Source organism: Epinephelus fuscoguttatus, linkage group LG2, assembly GCF_011397635.1.
Source record: "Epinephelus fuscoguttatus linkage group LG2, E.fuscoguttatus.final_Chr_v1".
Lineage (NCBI taxonomy): Eukaryota > Metazoa > Chordata > Actinopteri > Perciformes > Serranidae > Epinephelus > Epinephelus fuscoguttatus.
Genome location: NC_064753.1, coordinates 22,074,555 through 22,094,536, shown reverse-complemented (window position 1 = coordinate 22,094,536; position 19,982 = coordinate 22,074,555). Strand labels below are relative to the sequence as shown.

The following is a 19,982-nucleotide window of genomic DNA, read 5'->3' as shown; positions in this document are numbered from 1 at the left end:
AATAAGGTGTAAATATCTCAATGCAAATTGTGCAAAGTTAACATAACCAATAGTCAGTGACGGCCCAGCAAAAAATATTACCAAATATAATTTTGTTTATGTCATCATCTGACACATTTCTTTTAATGAATAAGTCATTTTTTTCAATCATGTTTTTGTAAATTTCAGATATTATTCTGTTGTTAAAATGGCATTACATTTGTTTAGAATTCGAAATTCAAAGTTCAGGACTTGAGACTCGAGTGCAAAGACTTGAGACTAACCTGTGTGACTACTTTAACAATGACTCTGTCACACCTGTCCTATTTGCCCCTGCTAAATTGAGGCGGAGTCGTATGAACACAGGAAACTACAATACCCACAATTCCAAACATCAAGAGGAAGACCCAGAATTCCAGTCACGTGACGAAGTGTCACATGCTCCTCTGCACTCTATGGGCTGCCAAAACACAGACGGGCTCAGTCATATCCTGGAGGCTGATAACCACTGAAGGTACTGTTCCTCTCTGTCGGCATTTTATCTTCCTCACAGCGTTAAACAGCGACGAAATACAGCGTCTTTAAACGATGTGTAGAAATTTAATTGTCCGGTTCGTTTGGTAAAAAAATTAGCTTGTTTGTATTGTGTATTCAGCTATGTGTAACGTTTGCTAGCTAGCTATTGTGTGACAGAGTAACAAAGGGGTTGACTGCGTTCACAAATGTTATTGTTGCGTTTATGAAAAGAAAAGGAATAATCTAATCACATTAAAAGGTGTGGTGTTTAACCTGTAACGTTATCTGGTGCCGGTGTGGCAGCTGAGGGTGTGTTTGTGTGAGGTAACGTTCAGCTAGCAGTGAATTAAACTGAGGTCAGCTGGACAGTGTCAGCACCCTGGTCCCAGTAAGGTTGGTTTGACTTCTACTTCTGTGGTCTCTGTAGACATTGTTTAAGCTTATTGGTTATTTAATGAGAGTTTCACATGACATGCTTTAAGTATCTGCCAAATTATCTTTATTGTTTGAGTTATATGTCTGTTTCCCATCTCATTGTTGGTGTTAACATTACATGATCTTGTTATAGCATATGCCACTAAATACAGTGACTTAAGAGAAGTGTCACTGTCTTTGAAACTAACTAACTAAATAAGTAGATAAAATCTAATTACCTCTATCTAGTTTGGCTTTTATACGAGGCTCAAGCCTCTTGTGTTTTATTCCTAAGACCACATGCATATCAGTATTAATGGCAGCCAGCATTAAAGGGACATTGTCTGGTCTTTACAGGTCCCTTATGCGCTGTAATCAGATTATTAAATTGAAGTGAGAGTCTGACTTTAAAGTGTCTATTATGTCTTTCTTTGTGTGAAGATATGCATTCCTCAAACTGTTAAATTGGTTATCAGGTCACCCACTATGATCCTGACTACGCTCTTCCTTGTTTGTTATCAGTAGATAAGATGGAAACTATTTAGGAAATGGCTCATCAAAACTTTGCATTGTTGGCCCCCCGGGAACCTTTTGACATACTCAAAAAGGCCATGTGGGTCAATAGTAATGTAGGCTTCATGTCAACCAAGAGTTTGAAGGGATAGTTCAGATCTTTTAAAGTGTGTTTATAAGGGGTACTTATCCATAGACCCTATATTACATTACATACAGCATATGTCAGCCGGGATGCCCCCAGTTTGGAGAAGCAGGCTGGAGTCCAACATGGAAGCTACGCCATCTGCTATTGTGGAGGGTCCAGCAGTAACGTGTATTTCAGCCAAAAATGTGCCACCTAAAATAGTTTAAGTTTACACTATATATTGAATATTGTCAGTGCTTAACCTGGCTGTCAGACAGTGATTTCCAACTGGAAAATGATATGGTTATATTGCTTTCTTCAAAGCTAGAGTCCATTTTGTTTGTGTTATTGTGTGACTTTGGTGATTTAAAGGGTTTGTTCAGATTCACCAAAGTCACACAATAACACAAACTAACTAACTGATCGAAGCAGCGGTAGACCAACAGCTAACATTACCATGTACAGTGAGCTGAGCAGAGTCTGGTGGCTTTGACGAGAGCAAAGATGGGGACTGAAGGTGTTAACCTCTTCCCCAGTGGAATGGGTTGTCTGATGAAAAGGTAAAGTGGTGAAAATACTGTCCGTATAGCGTACACTTAAATTCGTATTGATGTTTTTAGATGGGACTTTTTTTTAAATTTCTTTTGTTGCTGCCCACCATCCACAGCAGTACATCGCTTAGTTTCTGTGTCAGATTCCAGCTTACTTCTCAAAACTGGAAGCGTTCCGACTGACATCTACTGTATGTGATTCACTGATGGTTAGTACCGCATACAACCCCACTTCAAAAGATCCAATCTATCTCTTTAACAGCCATCTGTTGCACAATGGAGACAAAAATGTCTAACCTACCTCGACTTTTGACATTATATTTAGGTTAATTGTTAAGTAAGAATTACAGTTCAGTCACCAGTGATAAGAAAAAGAATTTGCTTGGGAACTACAGTTTCTTCCATGAATACAGAGAATAGGTACTGTGCTGAGAAGGACTCCTGTGCTTGACATTTGTTCATGATAGCCGGATCCAAACACTGAGAGCTACTTAACATTCATTTACTCTGTATGGTGATATGATATCAGCACTGTGCATGCCCAAGTTTTATTTACCAATGCAAGTGTTTCTAAATGCAAGCAATATTTCATTACAGATAACTGAATGGCTCCACCATCAAACTGACACGGGTGATAACTTTGAGAAACATCAGCTGCCTCCTGACTGGGACTTAAGAGACTGGACATTTCTGATCAGCATAGATCAGACTGGGATCCAGAGAGGTGGAGACTAATTTTCTGGGGAGCGTGCGGCTTGGCAGGCCGAGCTACAGCCTGTTGACTAATGGCAATTAACACTGATGTCGAGGACTGGGGCGCAGTTGGGAGTAATGACTCCGGGGAAAGGGCGTGGCTCTTGCAGAGCCCCAGCGTGGATTCTGTCCGGCATCTTGAGACAGACACAGATAGGAGCGGGGGGGTGTCGTCTTGGGCAGCGGTCTTCATTGTAGTGAACGCAGCACTGGGAGCTGGTCTGCTCAATTTCCCTGCAGCCTTCAGTATGGCAGGAGGAGTGACTGCAGGAGTTATGCTTCAAATGGTGAGGAGATCCCAGTGAGGCAATAAATACTGTATGTCCCTTTTACAGGCCCTTGACCCACTGTATGGAGCATGTCCGCAAACATTTGGTGTAATATGAGGAATTGGGCAGCAACCCACAATTCTGTTGATTAATGAGTGTGCAAAATGTCAGCAACAAATGTTTATCACACGTTAGAGGCCAAAGGAATGTCTTAAAATTATTCACTATGACTACCACCATATACCTGCATTAAACATAACAGGGAGAAGTGTTTGACATTAAGAGAAGCTGAAAGGAAAAAATGTGTTTCACTTCATTATTGACTAAAACTACTGTGGGATTATCTGTATTAAAGTTTCAGACAGAACCTGGCTTCAACATGTCTGCACACTACTTGACACAGAATTCTAAAGCTGACTACTGCTGACAGTATGAGTGTATTTCTGCATTCTTGTGACCAACATAAAAATGCCTATAGATGATATTGTCGGGAACTCTAACGTGATGCTTCCTGTTTCTTTGTTTCAGTTTATGCTGATCTTCATAATCAGTGGACTGGTGATCCTGGGCTACTGCTCCCAGGTACGTGTCACTACAGGACTGTCAGATTCTGCCCTCCTCAAAGTCTTTATTCCCATCACTCACAGCTCCACTTGTTTCTCTTTCATTTTTTCCAACATGTTCTCCAGCCCTCTAAATCTGACTACATTTCTTTCACACCAGTATTTTTTTTCTTCAGCAGCCTTGTGTAATAACTTTGTTCTGTGGTCATATTTTTGAGCAAATGAAGTGCATTGCACAACAGTCCAAGACTTTCGTTTCCGGATGGCTCAGATTTGTGCTAACATTTTAAAACACAGTGACAGAAGAGTCCACGTTTGAGTTATTTCAGTCGTTCTGACTGAGAAACGTGCAGAATATTGCTTTAATGTATGAAAAATCAGCCACATTCTGCTGCAGGGTGAATTTTGTGTTAAAGCATGAGGTACCACGAGAGTCTGTGTAGCTGACTGACTACACTCAATGGCCTTGAAGTAAAACCACCCCTTACTCAATAATCATGCCTTAAACTGAGGATGAATACAGTTAGCAGTGAGGCTTCTGCTGCAGGTTTACTTGGTGAGTTCAGAACACCTGTTTAGACGCTGCTGAATTGATTCTGAATAGCTTGAAAAATGGCAGTAATGGATCAGTGTGTTCAGCTGGTGTACAAAAAAGTCAGTTGTCCCTGCTGGAAAATGTGAAATTGACTTAGTACAAATATACATGTAACATTTATCCTTTGTCTGATACCTTATATGGACTTTTGCTTTAATCTCCATTCATGCTGTGTTAAAACTGCATTAAAAGCAGAGCTTGCCAAATTTAAAACCATGTGTTATAGCAGCAGCAGATTATTTTTTTTTACACTTGTCAGCAAAGAAAAGCAGAATGAACCTACTGTGGGCAGATGATTGACACAGTGTCAGAATTCGTCATGATGCTGGTGGTGTTTTAACATTGTGGCAGAATGTTTTATTGACTCAGCATTAGGGCTGAATGATACGTGGAAACGATGATGGTGTTTAACACACTGCACAGTGACTAAATAACTAGACCACTGTTCCAACACATTCCCTGCTGAATCCATATGTCTAGCCATTAATGATCTGTCTGGTTTCTTCAGGTCAGTAATGAAAGCACCTATCAGGAGGTTGTGCGGGCCACCTGTGGGAAAGTGACAGGAGTCCTATGTGAAGTGGCCATTGCTGTGTACACCTTTGGCACTTGTATTGCGTTCTTTATTGTCATTGGAGACCAGCTGGATCGCTGTAAGTATATTCACACTGATAAAGTGACTCACCCACCAAGCTGCTCTGTTTCTGTCCCATTTTATGAGATTGGTTAGACAATATTTAATCTTAGTTTTTATTTTTCTTAAAATGATCAGTGTGTATCACTCCCCCTATCTTACCATAAATTTGGAAAGAAAACTCAGTTTTTCTCTTATGGCTCCATGTTGGATGAAGAGTCCAAAGCTGAGAAAATTCTTTGATGAAGTAAACAGAGGCCGTCTTTAATAACAGCAAAACTATAGCAAAACATCAGTTTAGAAACTCTCACACAACTTGTGCAGTATAATCCATTTCTCATTTATCCAGTCGTATGCTCAGTACTTCCCAAACGCATGCATTTTTGCTAAACCTTACTGTTTAAAACACGAGTGGCGTGCCTGGACATGTGTATGTTTGAGGTCTGCACGGGGCAGAGTTCAAACACAGCACTTGCTCAGGTGCTTGTTAGTTTTGCTGCTGTCAAACCTGGACCCCTATCACTTTAATTTATCAAGAATTTTCTCTATTTTTGGATTCTTCATTCACTGTGGAGCCATGCAAGGAAAAAAAGTCTTCTTCACGATTTCAAGACGACATGTAGTGAGAAATTGATATAAGGTTCCTGCAGATCCTTAAAAAGTCCCAAAGGGCACCAAATTCATTAATGTAAAAAGAATTAATTAATTGATATTAAAATGTCCTATATCAATCCATCAAAGTCTTAAAATGCTCAGACATGGGAAGTACAATTTTATGAATCCTTTTTATCTGACATTGCTTTGTGAAATCTCAGTGATTGGCTGCATGTATTTTTTTAATCAGTTTGTTTTTTTATGGAATGCCTCTTGCATTAACGTCATACAGATCGGTATAGTTGAACCAACAACCCTCAAATTTTGTTTTTGGGCTGGATGCTCAGAGCATATGGGCCACTGTCTGTTAGCTACCTGGCACCATACCGCAGACGACATGGAGAAGTGCACCTTCAATGAAAATTGGCTATTTTACTGGCCTTAACCTGTAGCAACCCTGAATATACAAATGATCACTTTGTAGTCAAAGCATTCCTTTAGGTACATGTAATCGTCATAGTCATTGATCAGTCACCCCAGTTACAAGGACTTTGTCATTTTTGTCCCACATTAAGCTGTGACCTGTGTGTTGGAACAAAGGAAGACGTCTACTCGTATGTTGATGACCTTTATTTGTGCCATCACTGAAGGGCAAAGAGCACCAAGGATGACACCACTCAGCCTTTTCGTTCAGTAGATGTGATCCTCATGTGACTCACTCTTACATTTCCTTATGCTGAGATGCTGACAGTGTAGAAATCCTACTCCAGCCTGTCTCTGAAAGTAGTCTACGACCTTCCACCTCCTTTGGTCCTGATAATTAAGGAATTGAGTAGTTGTGACTTTAATTATCTACACTGCTAAATCTTTTCCATGTGTCCACTAGTTTGGAGATCATTTCCACTGTGGCACTTTCCACTTTAACCCAGCGTACTTTATACTGCCTCCTTCTGTCTGTCTGTCTGTCTGTCCTCGTAAACGTCTTATGTAATTCCTGTTTTTTGTTACAGTGATGGATGCAGTGAATGTTGACACAGCTGATCCAGTCAGTGGCAATTGGTACACTGACCGCAAGTTTACCATCTGTGTTACTGCATTCCTGATTATTCTTCCTCTCTCCATCCCCAAAGAGATTGGCTTTCAGAAGTATGCGAGGTACAAAACTTTCACTCAGCTTATTTTCTCACTGAAGATTAAAAACACTTTTCTTTGCACAATGATCAGGTCTGAGTTGTTTTTCATTGTAGCGCACTGAGTGTGATGGGAACCTGGTATGTGACCATCGTGGTCATCATAAAGTACATCTGGCCAAGTAAAAATATGACTCCGGGCCACATTCCTGATGGGTGAGCTCTGCACACACTTCATTATGCTACTCTTACCCTATGCAGCCAACAGCTCTTTCAGAACGTTTCAGTAATTATTTTAGCACTGTCCACCCACTCATTCATGCAGAAGCATCTGCATCCTCGTCGTCATGCTTTGCTTGAGTTGCTAAATTGTTGTGTTTGTTACAGTTCTGCTTCCTGGACTGCAGTTTTCAATGCAATGCCCACCATTTGCTTTGGTTTCCAGGTATCTCTTCATTTGGTATCATTTGAGATCATAAAACTATATGCCTTTCTTGCAAACAGAAATTGATATAAATGCATTATTTTTGTCTCATCTTCTTTCTCCTGACGTCTCTCTGCAGTGCCACGTCAGCTGTGTGCCGGTGTTCAACAGCATGCGCAGAAAAGAGATTAAACCTTGGGGAATTGTGGTCACTTTTAGCATGATCATCTGCCTCTTCGTCTACACAGGGACAGGTATTGTCAAGCTGTGCACTTATTACTCATTAACCAGACCCAAGAGGAGTGTGCAGATTTTGTTGCAGTTTTCAGCTGTGATAGCCGTGGCCGGAGGCATTATGTTTTCGGGTTGTCCATCCATCTATTTCATTCTTGTGAACGTGATATCGTAAGAACACCTAGAGGGAATTTCTTCAAATTTTGAGAAACTCAAACTCACCGTGACCTCACATAACATGTTTTTGGCCGTAACTTGAGAATGTATGCACTAATTCTTCATACGAATGTTGAACAGGATATAATGATGAAGAGGCGACATTTTATTATTCAAAAGGTCAAAGGTCAGCTTCACTGTGACATCATCATGTTCTGCAAAAACACTTTTCTGGCCATTGTTCAATGCCATATCTCAGGAACAGAAGGGGAGACATTTGGTCAGATACTGAATTGGTTACACTAATCTTGGGTGTCCACCTTGAAAGTCTGCTGATTGTATAGATCTTCTGTGCTGCCAAGGGGACAGTGGGTGTGAAGCATCCATGTTTTCACAGACATTGATCCAAACTGTAAGTGCAGCTTTACTTGGATCACAGAGGCATAAAACTGTGAGGTGTTAATTCCTCATTGTAAATCTGAATTCTCCAGGTGTAAATTCTGTGTGGGCCCCTATTACTTTGAAAACAGTCATTGTAAACCGTCTATATTAGTGAAATATCTGTTTCAAAATCCCCACGTTATAACAGGCTCGAGATCATGTACTGTAGCCATTTAGATTGTTGTCTCGTCCCGTGGATCAGATATGAAGTTGTTCCTGATCTTTAACATGTCACCGGTCGGACTGTTTCAGAGTATTTACACGTCAGCTTAGATTATGCTGACAGCACAAGACACCTACTGTGGCACTGTTATGAGTCAGATGGCTCGACTTGCTGTCAATACTTTAAAGTATTTCACTGCTGGAAAGATGGTGTTTTCATAAAACTGGGCTGTCTATGTAGTAGAAAGGCGAAAATACTTTTGAAATCGGTGCTACGTGACCAGAGGAAAGAGGAAAAGGCTGAGGCATTTGCTTTTGCTCTTGTAGCTGGGAGATAAACAGGGAAAGCAGGGTGCTGGCAAGATGGAAGGAAATTTACCACAGATCATTTACACACACTACCCACATTGTTATGATACAAAGCTGTTTGAAAATTGGCAAACTATCCCTTTAAATGCTTGTTGTGATTCATCAGGTGTCTGTGGCTTCCTGACATTTGGCTCCAATGTCAGTCAGGATGTGTTGATGTCGTACCCTCCGGATGATATTGCTGTGGCCATCGCGAGAGCTTTTATTGTCATCTGTGTCATCACCTCCTACCCCATCTTACACTTCTGTGGCAGGTAAGATCCAGTGAAAATATGCATGCTTTATTTCCACGCTTCTGGTCTCACTGTTCTTAGGATTTTTTTCATTGCACACACCTAAAAGACTGTTGTGTAATCAATATTTCCACTTCTACTGAAGGTATGTGTAGCTACAGCCTCACGTTACCTTATGCCTACCATACATTAGAGGACATTGCAAAGGCTCTGAAAATACTTTAAAAAGACTAAAGTCTGACACCCTCTCATATCTAAATTTAGTCACAGACTAAAAGATTTTTCAAATATGTGAGATCTTGCATTGTCACTATTTGCAAGACTACAACTAGATGCCTTTTGAGGTTATTTCAGCATACACTGAGATAAACAGATTTAATAAAGAGCACTGGTATTGGATCAGCCCTGTAAGTACTACAACATGGGATCAGTGCATCCCCAGTGTGTGTAACAAAAACAGCTGTACTGATTTTACAGTTGACGTGGCATTTCCTCACTGCACTCTGGTGTAATCATGTGACCTTCCAGGGCAGTCATAGAAGGACTTTGGCTGCGTTTTCAAGGCGAGCAAGTGGAGGTGTGTGTGCGCCGTGAGCAGAGGAGGAGAATCCTGCAGACACTGGTGTGGTTTACTGTCACCCTTGTCCTCGCCCTCTTCATCCCAGATATTGGTCGGGTGATCTCGCTGATCGGAGGACTGGCAGCCTGCTTTATCTTTGTCTTCCCAGGTAACACTTCCCTCACAGTTTGCAAGGTTTCAGATTTCTGCATATGTCTAATGTCGCACTGAACTGTCTGTCCAATGTCTCTTTAACTTGACAGGTTTGTGTTTGATGCAAGCCAAGCTGTCAGAGACAGATAGCCGAACTGCAAGGTGAGATGCTGCTTACTCCCAGTGTGGGGGAGGAGTTAACTACATGTAGTTCAGTTACTAGTTAAACCACGATTAGCAGTAGTTGGGTGGCAGTTTAACTTCATTGAAGTCTGAGTAGCTTTTTCAATTCTTTTCTACTGTGAGTCGTGTAGTTTGTTTAGTTAAGTTAATTACAAACTACATATTTATAGTATTCTCATGAAGTTTTTTGCCATACAGTATGATACAATGCTACAGCTTTTTGGTCACAGTTGTCATTTCATGACAATCAGCTGCCACGTAACTAAAGTTGATTGAATACTATGCATTCCCCTAAAGGTTTAGCATTTTGCCTGATTCCACTCCAACTATTCCTCCCTATCCTCTCCATAAAACACATCCTTGGGCAGCTGAGGGGAGGATTGACCTGTCCTGGTCCCTAAATCAAACACACCGACACTTTGCTCACTTCTTTGTCAGTTCAGTTGCACCTTTATGTAACAATATGAGATTTCATTACATCGTGATTATTTCCCATGATGTAGTTGAACTACTTTTCCAATCTAGTCTGACTTTAGCAAGCTAAAAAAATTTGGGAGTAGTTACAATGTAGATTAACCACCTTTCATTGGCAAGTAGCTGATATTTTGGTAAACTTTGGTTTTCATGTAGCTTCCCCGATGCTGCTTATTTCTGGATGTCTTTCAGTTTCTTCTAAACTGATTAGATTGTAGTGCACAGCAGAGCAACAAGGCCATTAGCTGTAACCCCACAAGAGGCCTTAGAGTGTGAAGTTTGCGCTCTTTTTAACTGGAGTGGTCCTTGAGTGCTGCATTGTGGCTGCCCCTTTGCTACTATACAGTAAGGAGGGGTCAAACACAGAGGATAACTTCTTCACAGGGATTAATGGAGATGCATTATCACACTTCGGCCATTTGGGTGCTGAAAAACCATCAAAACAAGCTACCACAATATCACCAGCTTATGGAGTTGTCATGGTTCATGTTTATCCAAACAACTGACTGTAAGACATTCAGCAGACAAATTAACGTAGCTCTCGTAGAGCTGCAATGATAAATCGATTGATTAGAAAATGAATCTGCAACTATTTTGATATTAAATCAATTGTTTGAAGCATTTCTTGGGCAAAATGCCTAATGTTCTCTGGCTCCAGTTTTATAACAGCGTAAACTGTATATTGTTGAGTTTTGGTTAGTTGTTGGAATAATCAGCAGATTAATTAATAATGAAAATGTTAGTTACTGCCCTAAAAGAAACGTAAACACTTGAATCTGCACAGTTGGGTGTTGTTTTTTGTAATTTTGGCTCTATTACTGAAAATATGTTTCATGCAGATTAAAGTAAACTTATGTCCTTGATGAGAAAGTTTCTTTAACGTCGGTCTCTCTGTTACAGCTGGCATGGATTGGTGATCTTCGGTGTTGTCATGGTTACGATTGGAGCTTTCATCTTTGGTCTCACCACGTCCAACTCCATCTATAAAGACATTGTCAGCTAAAAGGAACAGATTTATCAGTGGTGTTTAAGACAGGGGGGGGGGGGGCGTAGTCCTGTGCTGCTATACTGAACTATGATGGAATGATGGAGAAGCATCTCATGACACTCATTTTACAAAATCAACTCCGGCATGTCACACCCCTGCCCCATACTGAGTTAAAGCTCCACAGCTCTGTACTCAGTCAGGTAGTAGTCAGAGCCACCCCGCAATGCCAAATGACTTCAGACACTTTGCCTTTTATTTAATGTACAGTTTAATTTGCACGTTTTTACGATGGTTTTAACTTGCAGTGAAAACCGTTTGACGGTTCAGGGGCACCGAGGGGCCTCCCCCGTCTCTGGACCCGGTATGGGTGACACATTCCTGTCCTGTTTACAAGAGCCAAAGGACTTTGTATAAAAAGGTCTACGATCAAATTGATTTTAATAATGAAATTGTACCAATTTGTGTATTTTAACTTGCATGTCAAAGTAAATGATTCTTATTGAAAAAGACATACAGTGGTTTCCAGGTCTCATCCAGGTCCAGACTATGTTGCCACTGCTGATAGTTTGACCACAAATTAATAATTCAGTCTCAAATGGAATATTCAAGTGAGTGATACAATTGCACGCAAAATCATTAATGAGTGTTGGACAGTTCAAATCTTACTGATTTGTTAACTTTCAGTCAGTACCTCCTAAACTAGCTGGACAAAGTGAGCTGTTCAACTGTTTGGGCAATCAACGCTAGCTGTATTTATGGTTGCAATGATATCAGTATTTTAATGGTACAATAACTGTCTCAGAAAATATCAATCTCATGGAATCACTGTATATGGTATTATCATTATAATCAGTTATGACCCCTTAAAGGAATAAAATCACAGGGGGTTGTTTTGGTTGAAAAACACTTATAACACTTTATTATAGTTAAAATTCAAACCTTTTTTAATGGAAGTCTGAAAAATGTCTGACAGGCAGTTGAGGAGGAAAGGAGATGTTCACCACAGTTTAGATACTCTGTGTGACAGCCATCAGTTTTCATATCATGGTATACGGTAAACCAGTTAACCGCTGCAACCCTAATCGGACTTATGAGGGGTTTTTTTAATATATTTTCTAAAGTTAACAGTATGATGATAATTTTTAATTGGCTTTGGGGTGAAATTATATTTTTTGTGCTGTTGCTGTACAAAGTTACATTCATTTAAGTCTGAAGGCCGTTAAAAAGGTTAGTCAGTTAAATGTGCAGAACAGTTAATGGGTTAAAAGGCAGCATTGTGCCTCCCCAAACACTGCACAGACCTGCAGAGTGTCCAAGCAGAGCAGCACCTCCACAGTGAGGATATGAAAACTCAAACTCCTCCAAGAGTGCTGGTTCCTCACAGAGTGTGTTTCAAAATGATACTGTCTTTATGAATGTATGAAAAGAACGGACATAACAAACTACACAGAATTCAGTTTGCACATAATTTCCTGAAAACAGCTGGACTTGTTAATGAGGCTACAGACAGCTTCACTGTCAGTGAGGACAAGCCAACCAGTCAAACTGTGTGAAGTTTTATTTACTTGAATCACAACACTGCAGACTTTGTTTTGTATGAGAGGTTAGACATAATTTCTCTTTTACAACCTAAAACTAAAGTGTGAGCTTTTGTTTTATATGCCCCAATGTTCAAGACCTGCTCTATTCAACACTAATTTAAGATGTTTATAATACATGACAGTTAAGTTGCATTAAAGGTATACTATGCAGGATTGTCTGTCACTGCTTGTGAACATGCTCGCCTGTGAAAGTGAAAGTGAAAGTAAAAGCCAACCCCAGATTCACGCTCGTTTGGCATTCATCTCCCTATGTTTTGCTTTTTGCCTGCTGCTTCCAGTCTGGCACCTGGTTGCTACCATTTTATAAAGTCCCAACCTCACCTGAGCGCTGTGGGGTAACAAGCCCATAAACACCCTGAACACAGAAAAGTAAAATACAGGCAGAGGGCAGACACTCTGCAGAAAAATACATGCCACACACTTCTAATGGTTCACAAGTGATGAGCGAGAGGGATTGTTTCTATACACTGTTTTTCAGAAAATCCTGCATAGTGTATCTTTAAATAATTTCATTACACGTAATTATTTTTTCATCCGGGCTTCAGACGCAGCTGATGTACATTTAAAATAAGGAATGTGTTCAGAGGTTACAATGAAGTGGTAATCAAGACCTATCCGAGTGGATTTAATTCCTGGTTTTACATTTATTTAATTAAACTGTATCACAGCTAATAATCTTGGGTATTTAAGCATGCTTTGATAATTCAAGTGACTCCTGACAGCTTTTTAATTTTTTTATGAAACCAAGCAATATACAGGTGTTTTATTTGTGGACATGAAGGACAGTAAAGGTAAAAGGGATTTTTTTTTTTTTTTTTTTTTACTCTGCTCATGGAAGATCAATTACATTGTGTTAGTCATACTGTTGGACTGGATATATTTACAGTATACTTTAAGGAAGGGAAAGAAACCACAGTCATAACAGGAATGCTGTCTGTGGCCATTACGAAACTGGTTATTTTGTTAATGTCTTGAAAACATTGTTGCAATACAAATTGTTTTTTTGGTGTTTGTGTTGAAGCATTTGTGTCAAATGTTTATTTTTTTTCTTATCTTTTTGGTGCTACAGACAAGAGTTAATGTGGTCATGAGTGAATGTCAGGTGCATTTATGGTTTCTGTCACTGATTTACTGTGTTTTCAGGCTGAGGATGTACAAGGCATTTGTTAATCAGAAATCGTGTGTCCCTGTTGTCTCGTACAGAAAGCTGACTTGCACACATGAAGTTCATGGCAAGTTTTATTGAAAGTAACAGAGCACTCTGTGATGCTCCAATAACTTAACTACAATCAAGGAATGTGAATAAATCTGACAATCCATGTGTCACTGGCTGTTTAAAACATTTAATAAAGAGACAAACGCAAGCGAAGTTGCAGTTTTGATCGAGACAGTTTGAGCATCAATTAAGATTAGAACAATCACCATGTATTACACACATACAATGAAAATACCAAGACTCAGCTTTACATCAGTGCCACAGGAAAAAGCTTCCATTGATCATATTAAGTGCAGTCTTAAGTATCTGGAGAAGGACAGCGTCTGTTGGCTTTTTATTTTGCACATTAAATATGAAATGAAACTGAGGTCAAAGTTTCAACTTTATGAAGGGGTTTCACTTCTTCTTGGGGTGAACAGTGAAGGATTTGTGCCTTGTTTTATACACATGTAGTTCCCCAGTTTCAGGACAATGCAGTAGCACAAACAAGACGACAAGGCCACCAAAACTTTAAGGCTAAACAGAAAGTCATTAACAGGCCACATCACTCAGAACCTCAATCTAACTGAGCAGGGGCTTTTTACTTAGTGAAAACCAGACTTAAGGCACATGTTGCACATTTAAGAGTCCAATTACTTATGGTCCTTTAAAATGAAGATACTGTATAAAAAGGGTTCCTACATATAAGCCCAATATAGATGCCAACATCCTCAAACGTTGTACTTCAATTGTTCAATTTCAAATCTGATCTAAAGCCAACAACAAATAGTATGTCTCTCTCCAAACACTCAGATTTCACTGAAGGTCATTCATTAACAAAACAGAGGATAAGAATAAGTTCCCTCACAGTCCTTTTACCTCCAAACTCATCTTCCCTGAGAAAAAAATGTATCATCTAACAAGTGATGAGTGCAGGTATATCCCATACAGCAGTCTCCATCATGGCTCAGTATGAGCCATTTGTTAGGAAAGACTGGAACATGTGGAAAGCTGGACCCGGAGCCCACTGAGGAACCATGTGACCTGCACCCTGAAACACAGAGGACAGTGGTATTTCACTGCAATGCAATCATATCTCACACGTGAAAAGGGGCAACCAAGATTCTAATTAGACTCTAAACATCAAGCTGGTGGTTACCTTGACTGTCAGGAAAGTGATGTTTCCAAACTGTTGGTAGAAACCAGCAATCTGGTCATCATAAAGCCAGGTCTTGTACCTAGTGGTTGCCTGAGAAAAACAAGAGGTGCGTCTGGTTGTAGTTTGAGGGGAGGAAAAATGTGTGTTTTTATTATTCCCAAAATGAAAGTTCTTACCTTTATGCCGAGGTCTTCCACAAACCACTGGTCTCCCAGGAAGTTGCAGGCCATGTCAGTGTCTCCATTGTAGACGAGTGCCCTCAGGCCCAGAGAGAGCAGCTTTAGATACACTTCCTTCACTGTTGGGTACAGGTTGGTGTACTGCTCCCCAACGACATCACTACAATGTAATTAAAAAAAAACAAACAAACAAAAAAAAACAAAACAAGAATTTATTATAATCATTACCAACATGCCCCTGACGTCCTACCTAACCCACACAGAAAAGAGGGAAAAGGCTTCAGATATGAATTACCATCACTCTAATTTCAAAATTTCAAGGTCCAGTGTGTAAGATTTAGGGGCATTAGTGGTGTCAAGCAGTGTGGATTGCAGATTGCAAACAGCTCCAACTTCTCCCGGTTAGATTTCCCCCAGCGTTGATTGTTGATCGGGAGCTGAGTTATCTGCTGAGGTCTCCTCCTCTCCAAAACAAAAACAGACCAGCTGATTGCAACCAGCTACGGTGGCTAAAACATGAAGGTCCAGTGCAGTGTGTAGGGCCACCGAATGGCTCCTCTGCGGCAAGAGCGTCAGAAGAACACGAAGCTGCTTTACTTCATGTCTCTACTGGTTTAAATCAACTTGTATGTCTGTTTTAACAAAAGAGGAGACCCCTGCAGATAATTTGGCTCCTGCTTAAAAGCCTTCTGAACAATGAACACTGAGGGAATTCTAATTTAGGAGAAGTTTCCGTTTGGGTTAAAATGTGCAATCTTCACTTCTACACACTACTAGATTTCCCAAAATCTTAATGGGGACCAAGACTTTCAATAAGGAGCTAGTGATACACTGGAATCACAGCTCCCTTCTGATAAAATTCACGGTGGCATCACATTCATTATTTAGCTGTTACACACCTGCAGATGTCCCAGGGTGGCAGTGTATCTGGAATGTGTAAAGCTTTCCTCACGTCACCTCTGTTCAGCCAGTTCGTCTGAGCTGTACTGTTGATGCAGGGAGGCACTTCACCCAGAGACACAGAGGAAGGTGTTCCATCTGAAACCTTTATTTAAGATTTTTATCATTAAAGCTACGACACATTAAGAAGAATTTGAAGCACAGGCACATGGGCAAACAAAACACTCACCTCGTGGATGTGAGAGTGTTTTCTGTACTTCCTAAACAGGTGAGTCATGGTCCTCTCGTAGCTTCTGTAGGACCTTCTGCCACCCTCACAATCCAAGTAAAGAGCATATTCATTGAGTCCGCTGTTATACACAATGCCAAAGGCCACCATCACCTGAAGGGAGACAAGGACAAAGTCAAATCTAAACGCGTCATCCAGTAGTACCAAACATGCCCAGCTGAATATTGAAGAAACAGTGCACACATACCAGAGTTGTGCACATGTCTGAACTGGAGTTGTAGAAGTTGCAGGTTCCCTTGTCACAGCAATTTATGTTCAGGTCACGCCACAAACTGCACATAAAACATCGTGTTAAGTGACAACCACTGCATCAGCTGCATTTGAGTGATTTATAACCTCTGTTTGTAGCTAGGCACCGTCCCTATATTACCTGTTACACTGAATTCTCCGGCAGAATTAAAAACGTTTGTGTGTCATTTCATACTGAAGGTTATATGTGTATCATTGCTGACTGAACCAGGGTAACACTAACATCTGATGACACTGCTTTTTGACCATATTCCCTCAAAGTAAACAAACTTCCTCTACAGCAAAGTGGCACTTACTCTTCTCCAAAGAGTCCGTGGTAGTAACCAAAGTAGATCAAAGACTGGTCATTGAGAGCGAAGCTGCTGAGGCCATTTCCCACTGCAAAGCCCTGAAAAGAAACACATGTTCAAGATAAATACTACAAGTTAAAATTTCATTTCTGTTTAACTGCAAATGTCTTTTCTGTGTTTCACAAAATAGCATCTCTTCCTTTATGAAACTGCATTCTGCTGGTGGTGGTGCTGTTACTGAGCAGCTGATGGTGCTGATGAGCTAAACGTCTGAGGCTGAAGGGAAGTTTGCATCAGTGGTGTAACAAGTAGTCAGATCTATTACTTAAGAGTTGCAACAACAGTGTAGAAATACTGTTACAAGTAAAAGGTAAACAAACATTCAAGTACAAAAAGCATTAAAATACTTGATGCACCAAAAGTGTGTTCATAATACAGAAAAAAACCTAATCTAAATAATCTGGAATCTATCTGGTTAAATGATCAGATAAATGTAGTGGAGTAAAAAAGTACAATATTTTCCTCTGAAACATAGAAAGTACAAAGTTTCAGAAAATTTAAATATTCTAATAAAGTACCTAAAAATTGTATGTACTTAAATATACTTGGTTGCCTTCCCCCACTGGGTGCATGAAACATCTCACCTTGAAGTTGATTTTGGCAGTTCCAGTAGCCACGCGCAGGCTGAGTGTTGGTGCATAAATTCCACCGTAACTTTCGCCAAAGATGAAGAACTCATTCTGAGTGAAGTTTGGGAACTTGGTGAAGAAACTCTGCAGGGCTTTGTAATTATCATCAGCGACCTAAGAGAAGAACACATGAAACGGAAAGCCCTTCTTCACATTTCACAGTGAGCCTGTCAGTCACTGAACTCACCTGGTCATCATCGGTGGCGTACTTCTGGTCATCAGAGTAGGAATATCCCACTCCTGCAGGAGATTCCAGGTACAGCACATTGGCGATCTTGTTCCAGCTGAAATTGTTCTCATACAGTGTGGCCCCATTATCATTTACCTGAAAAGGTGAAAAAGGAAAAATGCCTATTCATGGTCACATGTTACTCAGTGAACAGGTGTAGTTGTGCACAAACTTAGCTTGCTCACATGAAATGGTCCATTCTCTGACAGGAAACCATCCAGTGAACTGCAGCCTGGGCCTCCATTCAGCCAGAGCACCAGAGGGTCTTTGACCGGGTCCCTCTGAGAAGTCACAAACCTGCAGGAGATCAGGACCAGGGTTAAATGACACTGACAGGTCATACACCTGGTGGGGTCTAAATGTCTAAGACCACTAGCTAAGAAAACTTAAATCAATTTCAGAATATTGTCTTTATGAACTGTCTCTGCTTTCGTTTTCTCACTCTTCTTCAGAGTCCATGAAAGTCACTACTCTTGGTCTTCTAGTAGTTGTTGCAAAGCTTTGAGGTGTGTATCCTGCTGCAGTATAAATCCTTCCCCACACAGATGCAAACCAAAGGTGTCTCTGATTGATGCAGTGGTACTCCTCCTCAGTCAGGGTGTAGTCAGTTCTGTGCTTGTGTCCAACTCTAGAGTAGGCAAAACACCCCCAGACTTAAATATTCTCGCCACCATGTTTTAGCGTTGGTTTGATACACTGCGGTATCATTCTCTCTCTTGTGTCCTTACATACACCCCTCTGTTACTGCCATACATTTCAAACTTGGATTCAGCAGTAAATAGGAGTTTCTGGCCCACCCCAAATGTTTGGCCTTGTTTCCCCTCCTGAGAAGTGGTCCAGAATCTGCTACTCATCCTGCGAGACAACCAGATGTCCTTTTTTTTTGGACAGTACTGTCGCAGTTAGGTGTCTCAAGGTTTCTTTTGGTGTTCCTGATTGTACTTTGGATACAATTAAACCCTGTAAGCAAAACATTTTAGAGCTCTGTGTACTGCCCCCTTAGACATCTTTAGTCTTACCATTATTTGACACTGTAAATGCCAGTCTCTGCTTTGGATATCAAGTTGACTTCTGATGCCTTGTTTCCAATATCACAATGCTATTTGGTGAGGAATGACCTGCTGAAAACTTGAGGCACAGCCATATTTTTAACAGTTGAATACTGGCTGCATTGAATTATTTAACAAGCCTCAGATGAGTGGCTCTAACCTACCTGGGTACCATTTGAACACATGCTCCAAAGGAGGGGTTACAATTCAAGGAAATCTGACCTTTTATGAAGTTATGAAGTTTATCAATGCAAAAAAAAAATGCTTAAATGTCACTGCTGATCTAGAAATGTTGCAGGACCATTTTACATGTGTGTTACATGTGCTTGTAAGTGTTTCCGAACCCTAAAACTTTATGATTATTTCAAAGTTGCCGTGAAAATAGATTTTCAATGTGGTCTCAGACTTCTGGACCACACTGTGCCTCCACACCTGACAAAGTTAGGCTGAATTTGGGTGGAGCATTTAGGTGAGGCTTGTTGAGAAGCTGCAGAAAGCCAGTCGTTGACTGTTTCTTACCAATAATGTAGAAACTCCCCGGGCCGTGCCTGGAGGTATCCCGACCACTGTCGATAGTTGGGTTTGAACGCCATGCCTGGCAGGTGAGTGACCTCATCAGGAGCGTACTGAGCCCGCGAGCCGAGCTGAAACACAGCCAGCAAACACAGCAGCAAGCCCCCAGCCGACATCACTGAACCGCACTGACTTCTTATGACAGAGATAACTTCACGCGACACGACACAACAGAGACAAGTTACACCAACTTCGTCAACGGCTGTTCCGCATGAAGACAGACCCGCACGTCATATGACTACTGCCCCGGGCCACGTGACCAGCGCGTGACTCTACACGGAAGTCCTCAACCACAAAACACAAGCAGGTGTGAATTGTAATCAGTTTATCACATTTTTAAAAAAGAAAATGAAAACATTTTTATATGACAAAGATATTACACTAAAGCAACACAGAATAAAAAGCAAAGACAGTGACAAAGACATTTTATATTATTTGTTTTTATTACAAGGGCAGTGTTTCTCCATTTACATTATATTTTCCCTTGAGAATAATTACTTTTTCCATCAAAGATATAACCCATTTGTTTAAAGGTTATTCATGTAATACAGATGGCATCACTTTCC

General features: G+C 40.6%; 2 protein-coding genes across 2 annotated transcripts; one reads left to right on the top strand and one right to left on the bottom strand.

Annotated features, from left to right (window-relative positions):
- The first annotated feature begins 389 nt into the window (after positions 1-389).
- Positions 390-13,979, top strand: slc38a7 (solute carrier family 38 member 7). The gene is made up of 12 exons (XM_049597385.1): positions 390-493; positions 2,698-3,140; positions 3,651-3,704; positions 4,789-4,933; positions 6,519-6,663; positions 6,756-6,854; positions 7,026-7,083; positions 7,202-7,316; positions 8,531-8,678; positions 9,186-9,385; positions 9,480-9,531; positions 10,927-13,979. The coding sequence occupies exons 2-12, from the start codon at positions 2,886-2,888 to the stop codon at positions 11,027-11,029; spliced, it is 1,374 nt and encodes a 457-aa protein (XP_049453342.1). The 5' UTR covers positions 390-493; positions 2,698-2,885; the 3' UTR covers positions 11,030-13,979.
- si:ch211-122f10.4 (cathepsin A-like) lies at positions 13,943-19,662 on the bottom strand. The gene is made up of 11 exons (XM_049597373.1): positions 19,363-19,662; positions 17,980-18,091; positions 17,753-17,890; positions 17,521-17,679; positions 16,883-16,974; positions 16,525-16,609; positions 16,278-16,430; positions 16,048-16,193; positions 15,146-15,308; positions 14,970-15,059; positions 13,943-14,861 (listed from the first exon to the last, which is right to left on the bottom strand). The coding sequence occupies exons 1-11, from the start codon at positions 19,530-19,532 to the stop codon at positions 14,778-14,780; spliced, it is 1,392 nt and encodes a 463-aa protein (XP_049453330.1). The 5' UTR covers positions 19,533-19,662; the 3' UTR covers positions 13,943-14,777.
- Positions 19,663-19,982: the final 320 nt, after the last annotated feature.

What these genes read in the sequence shown, in the direction of transcription:
- slc38a7 (XM_049597385.1), top strand. Translation starts at nt 2,886, where the DNA reads ATGGCAATTAACACTGATGTCGAGGACTGGGGCGCAGTTGGGAGTAAT. An exon ending in TGGAGACCAGCTGGATCGCT is followed by an intron (nt 4,934 to 6,518) that starts GTAAGTATATTC and finishes TTTTTGTTACAG; the next exon opens with TGATGGATGCAGTGAATGTT. An exon ending in ATCTTACACTTCTGTGGCAG is followed by an intron (nt 8,679 to 9,185) that starts GTAAGATCCAGT and finishes GTGACCTTCCAG; the next exon opens with GGCAGTCATAGAAGGACTTT.
- si:ch211-122f10.4 (XM_049597373.1), bottom strand. Translation starts at nt 19,532, where the DNA reads ATGTCGGCTGGGGGCTTGCTGCTGTGTTTGCTGGCTGTGTTTCAGCTC. An exon ending in GGGGAGTTTCTACATTATTG is followed by an intron (nt 18,092 to 19,362) that starts GTAAGAAACAGT and finishes GATCTCCTGCAG; the next exon opens with GTTTGTGACTTCTCAGAGGG. An exon ending in CAGAGAATGGACCATTTCAT is followed by an intron (nt 17,891 to 17,979) that starts GTGAGCAAGCTA and finishes TCACCTTTTCAG; the next exon opens with GTAAATGATAATGGGGCCAC.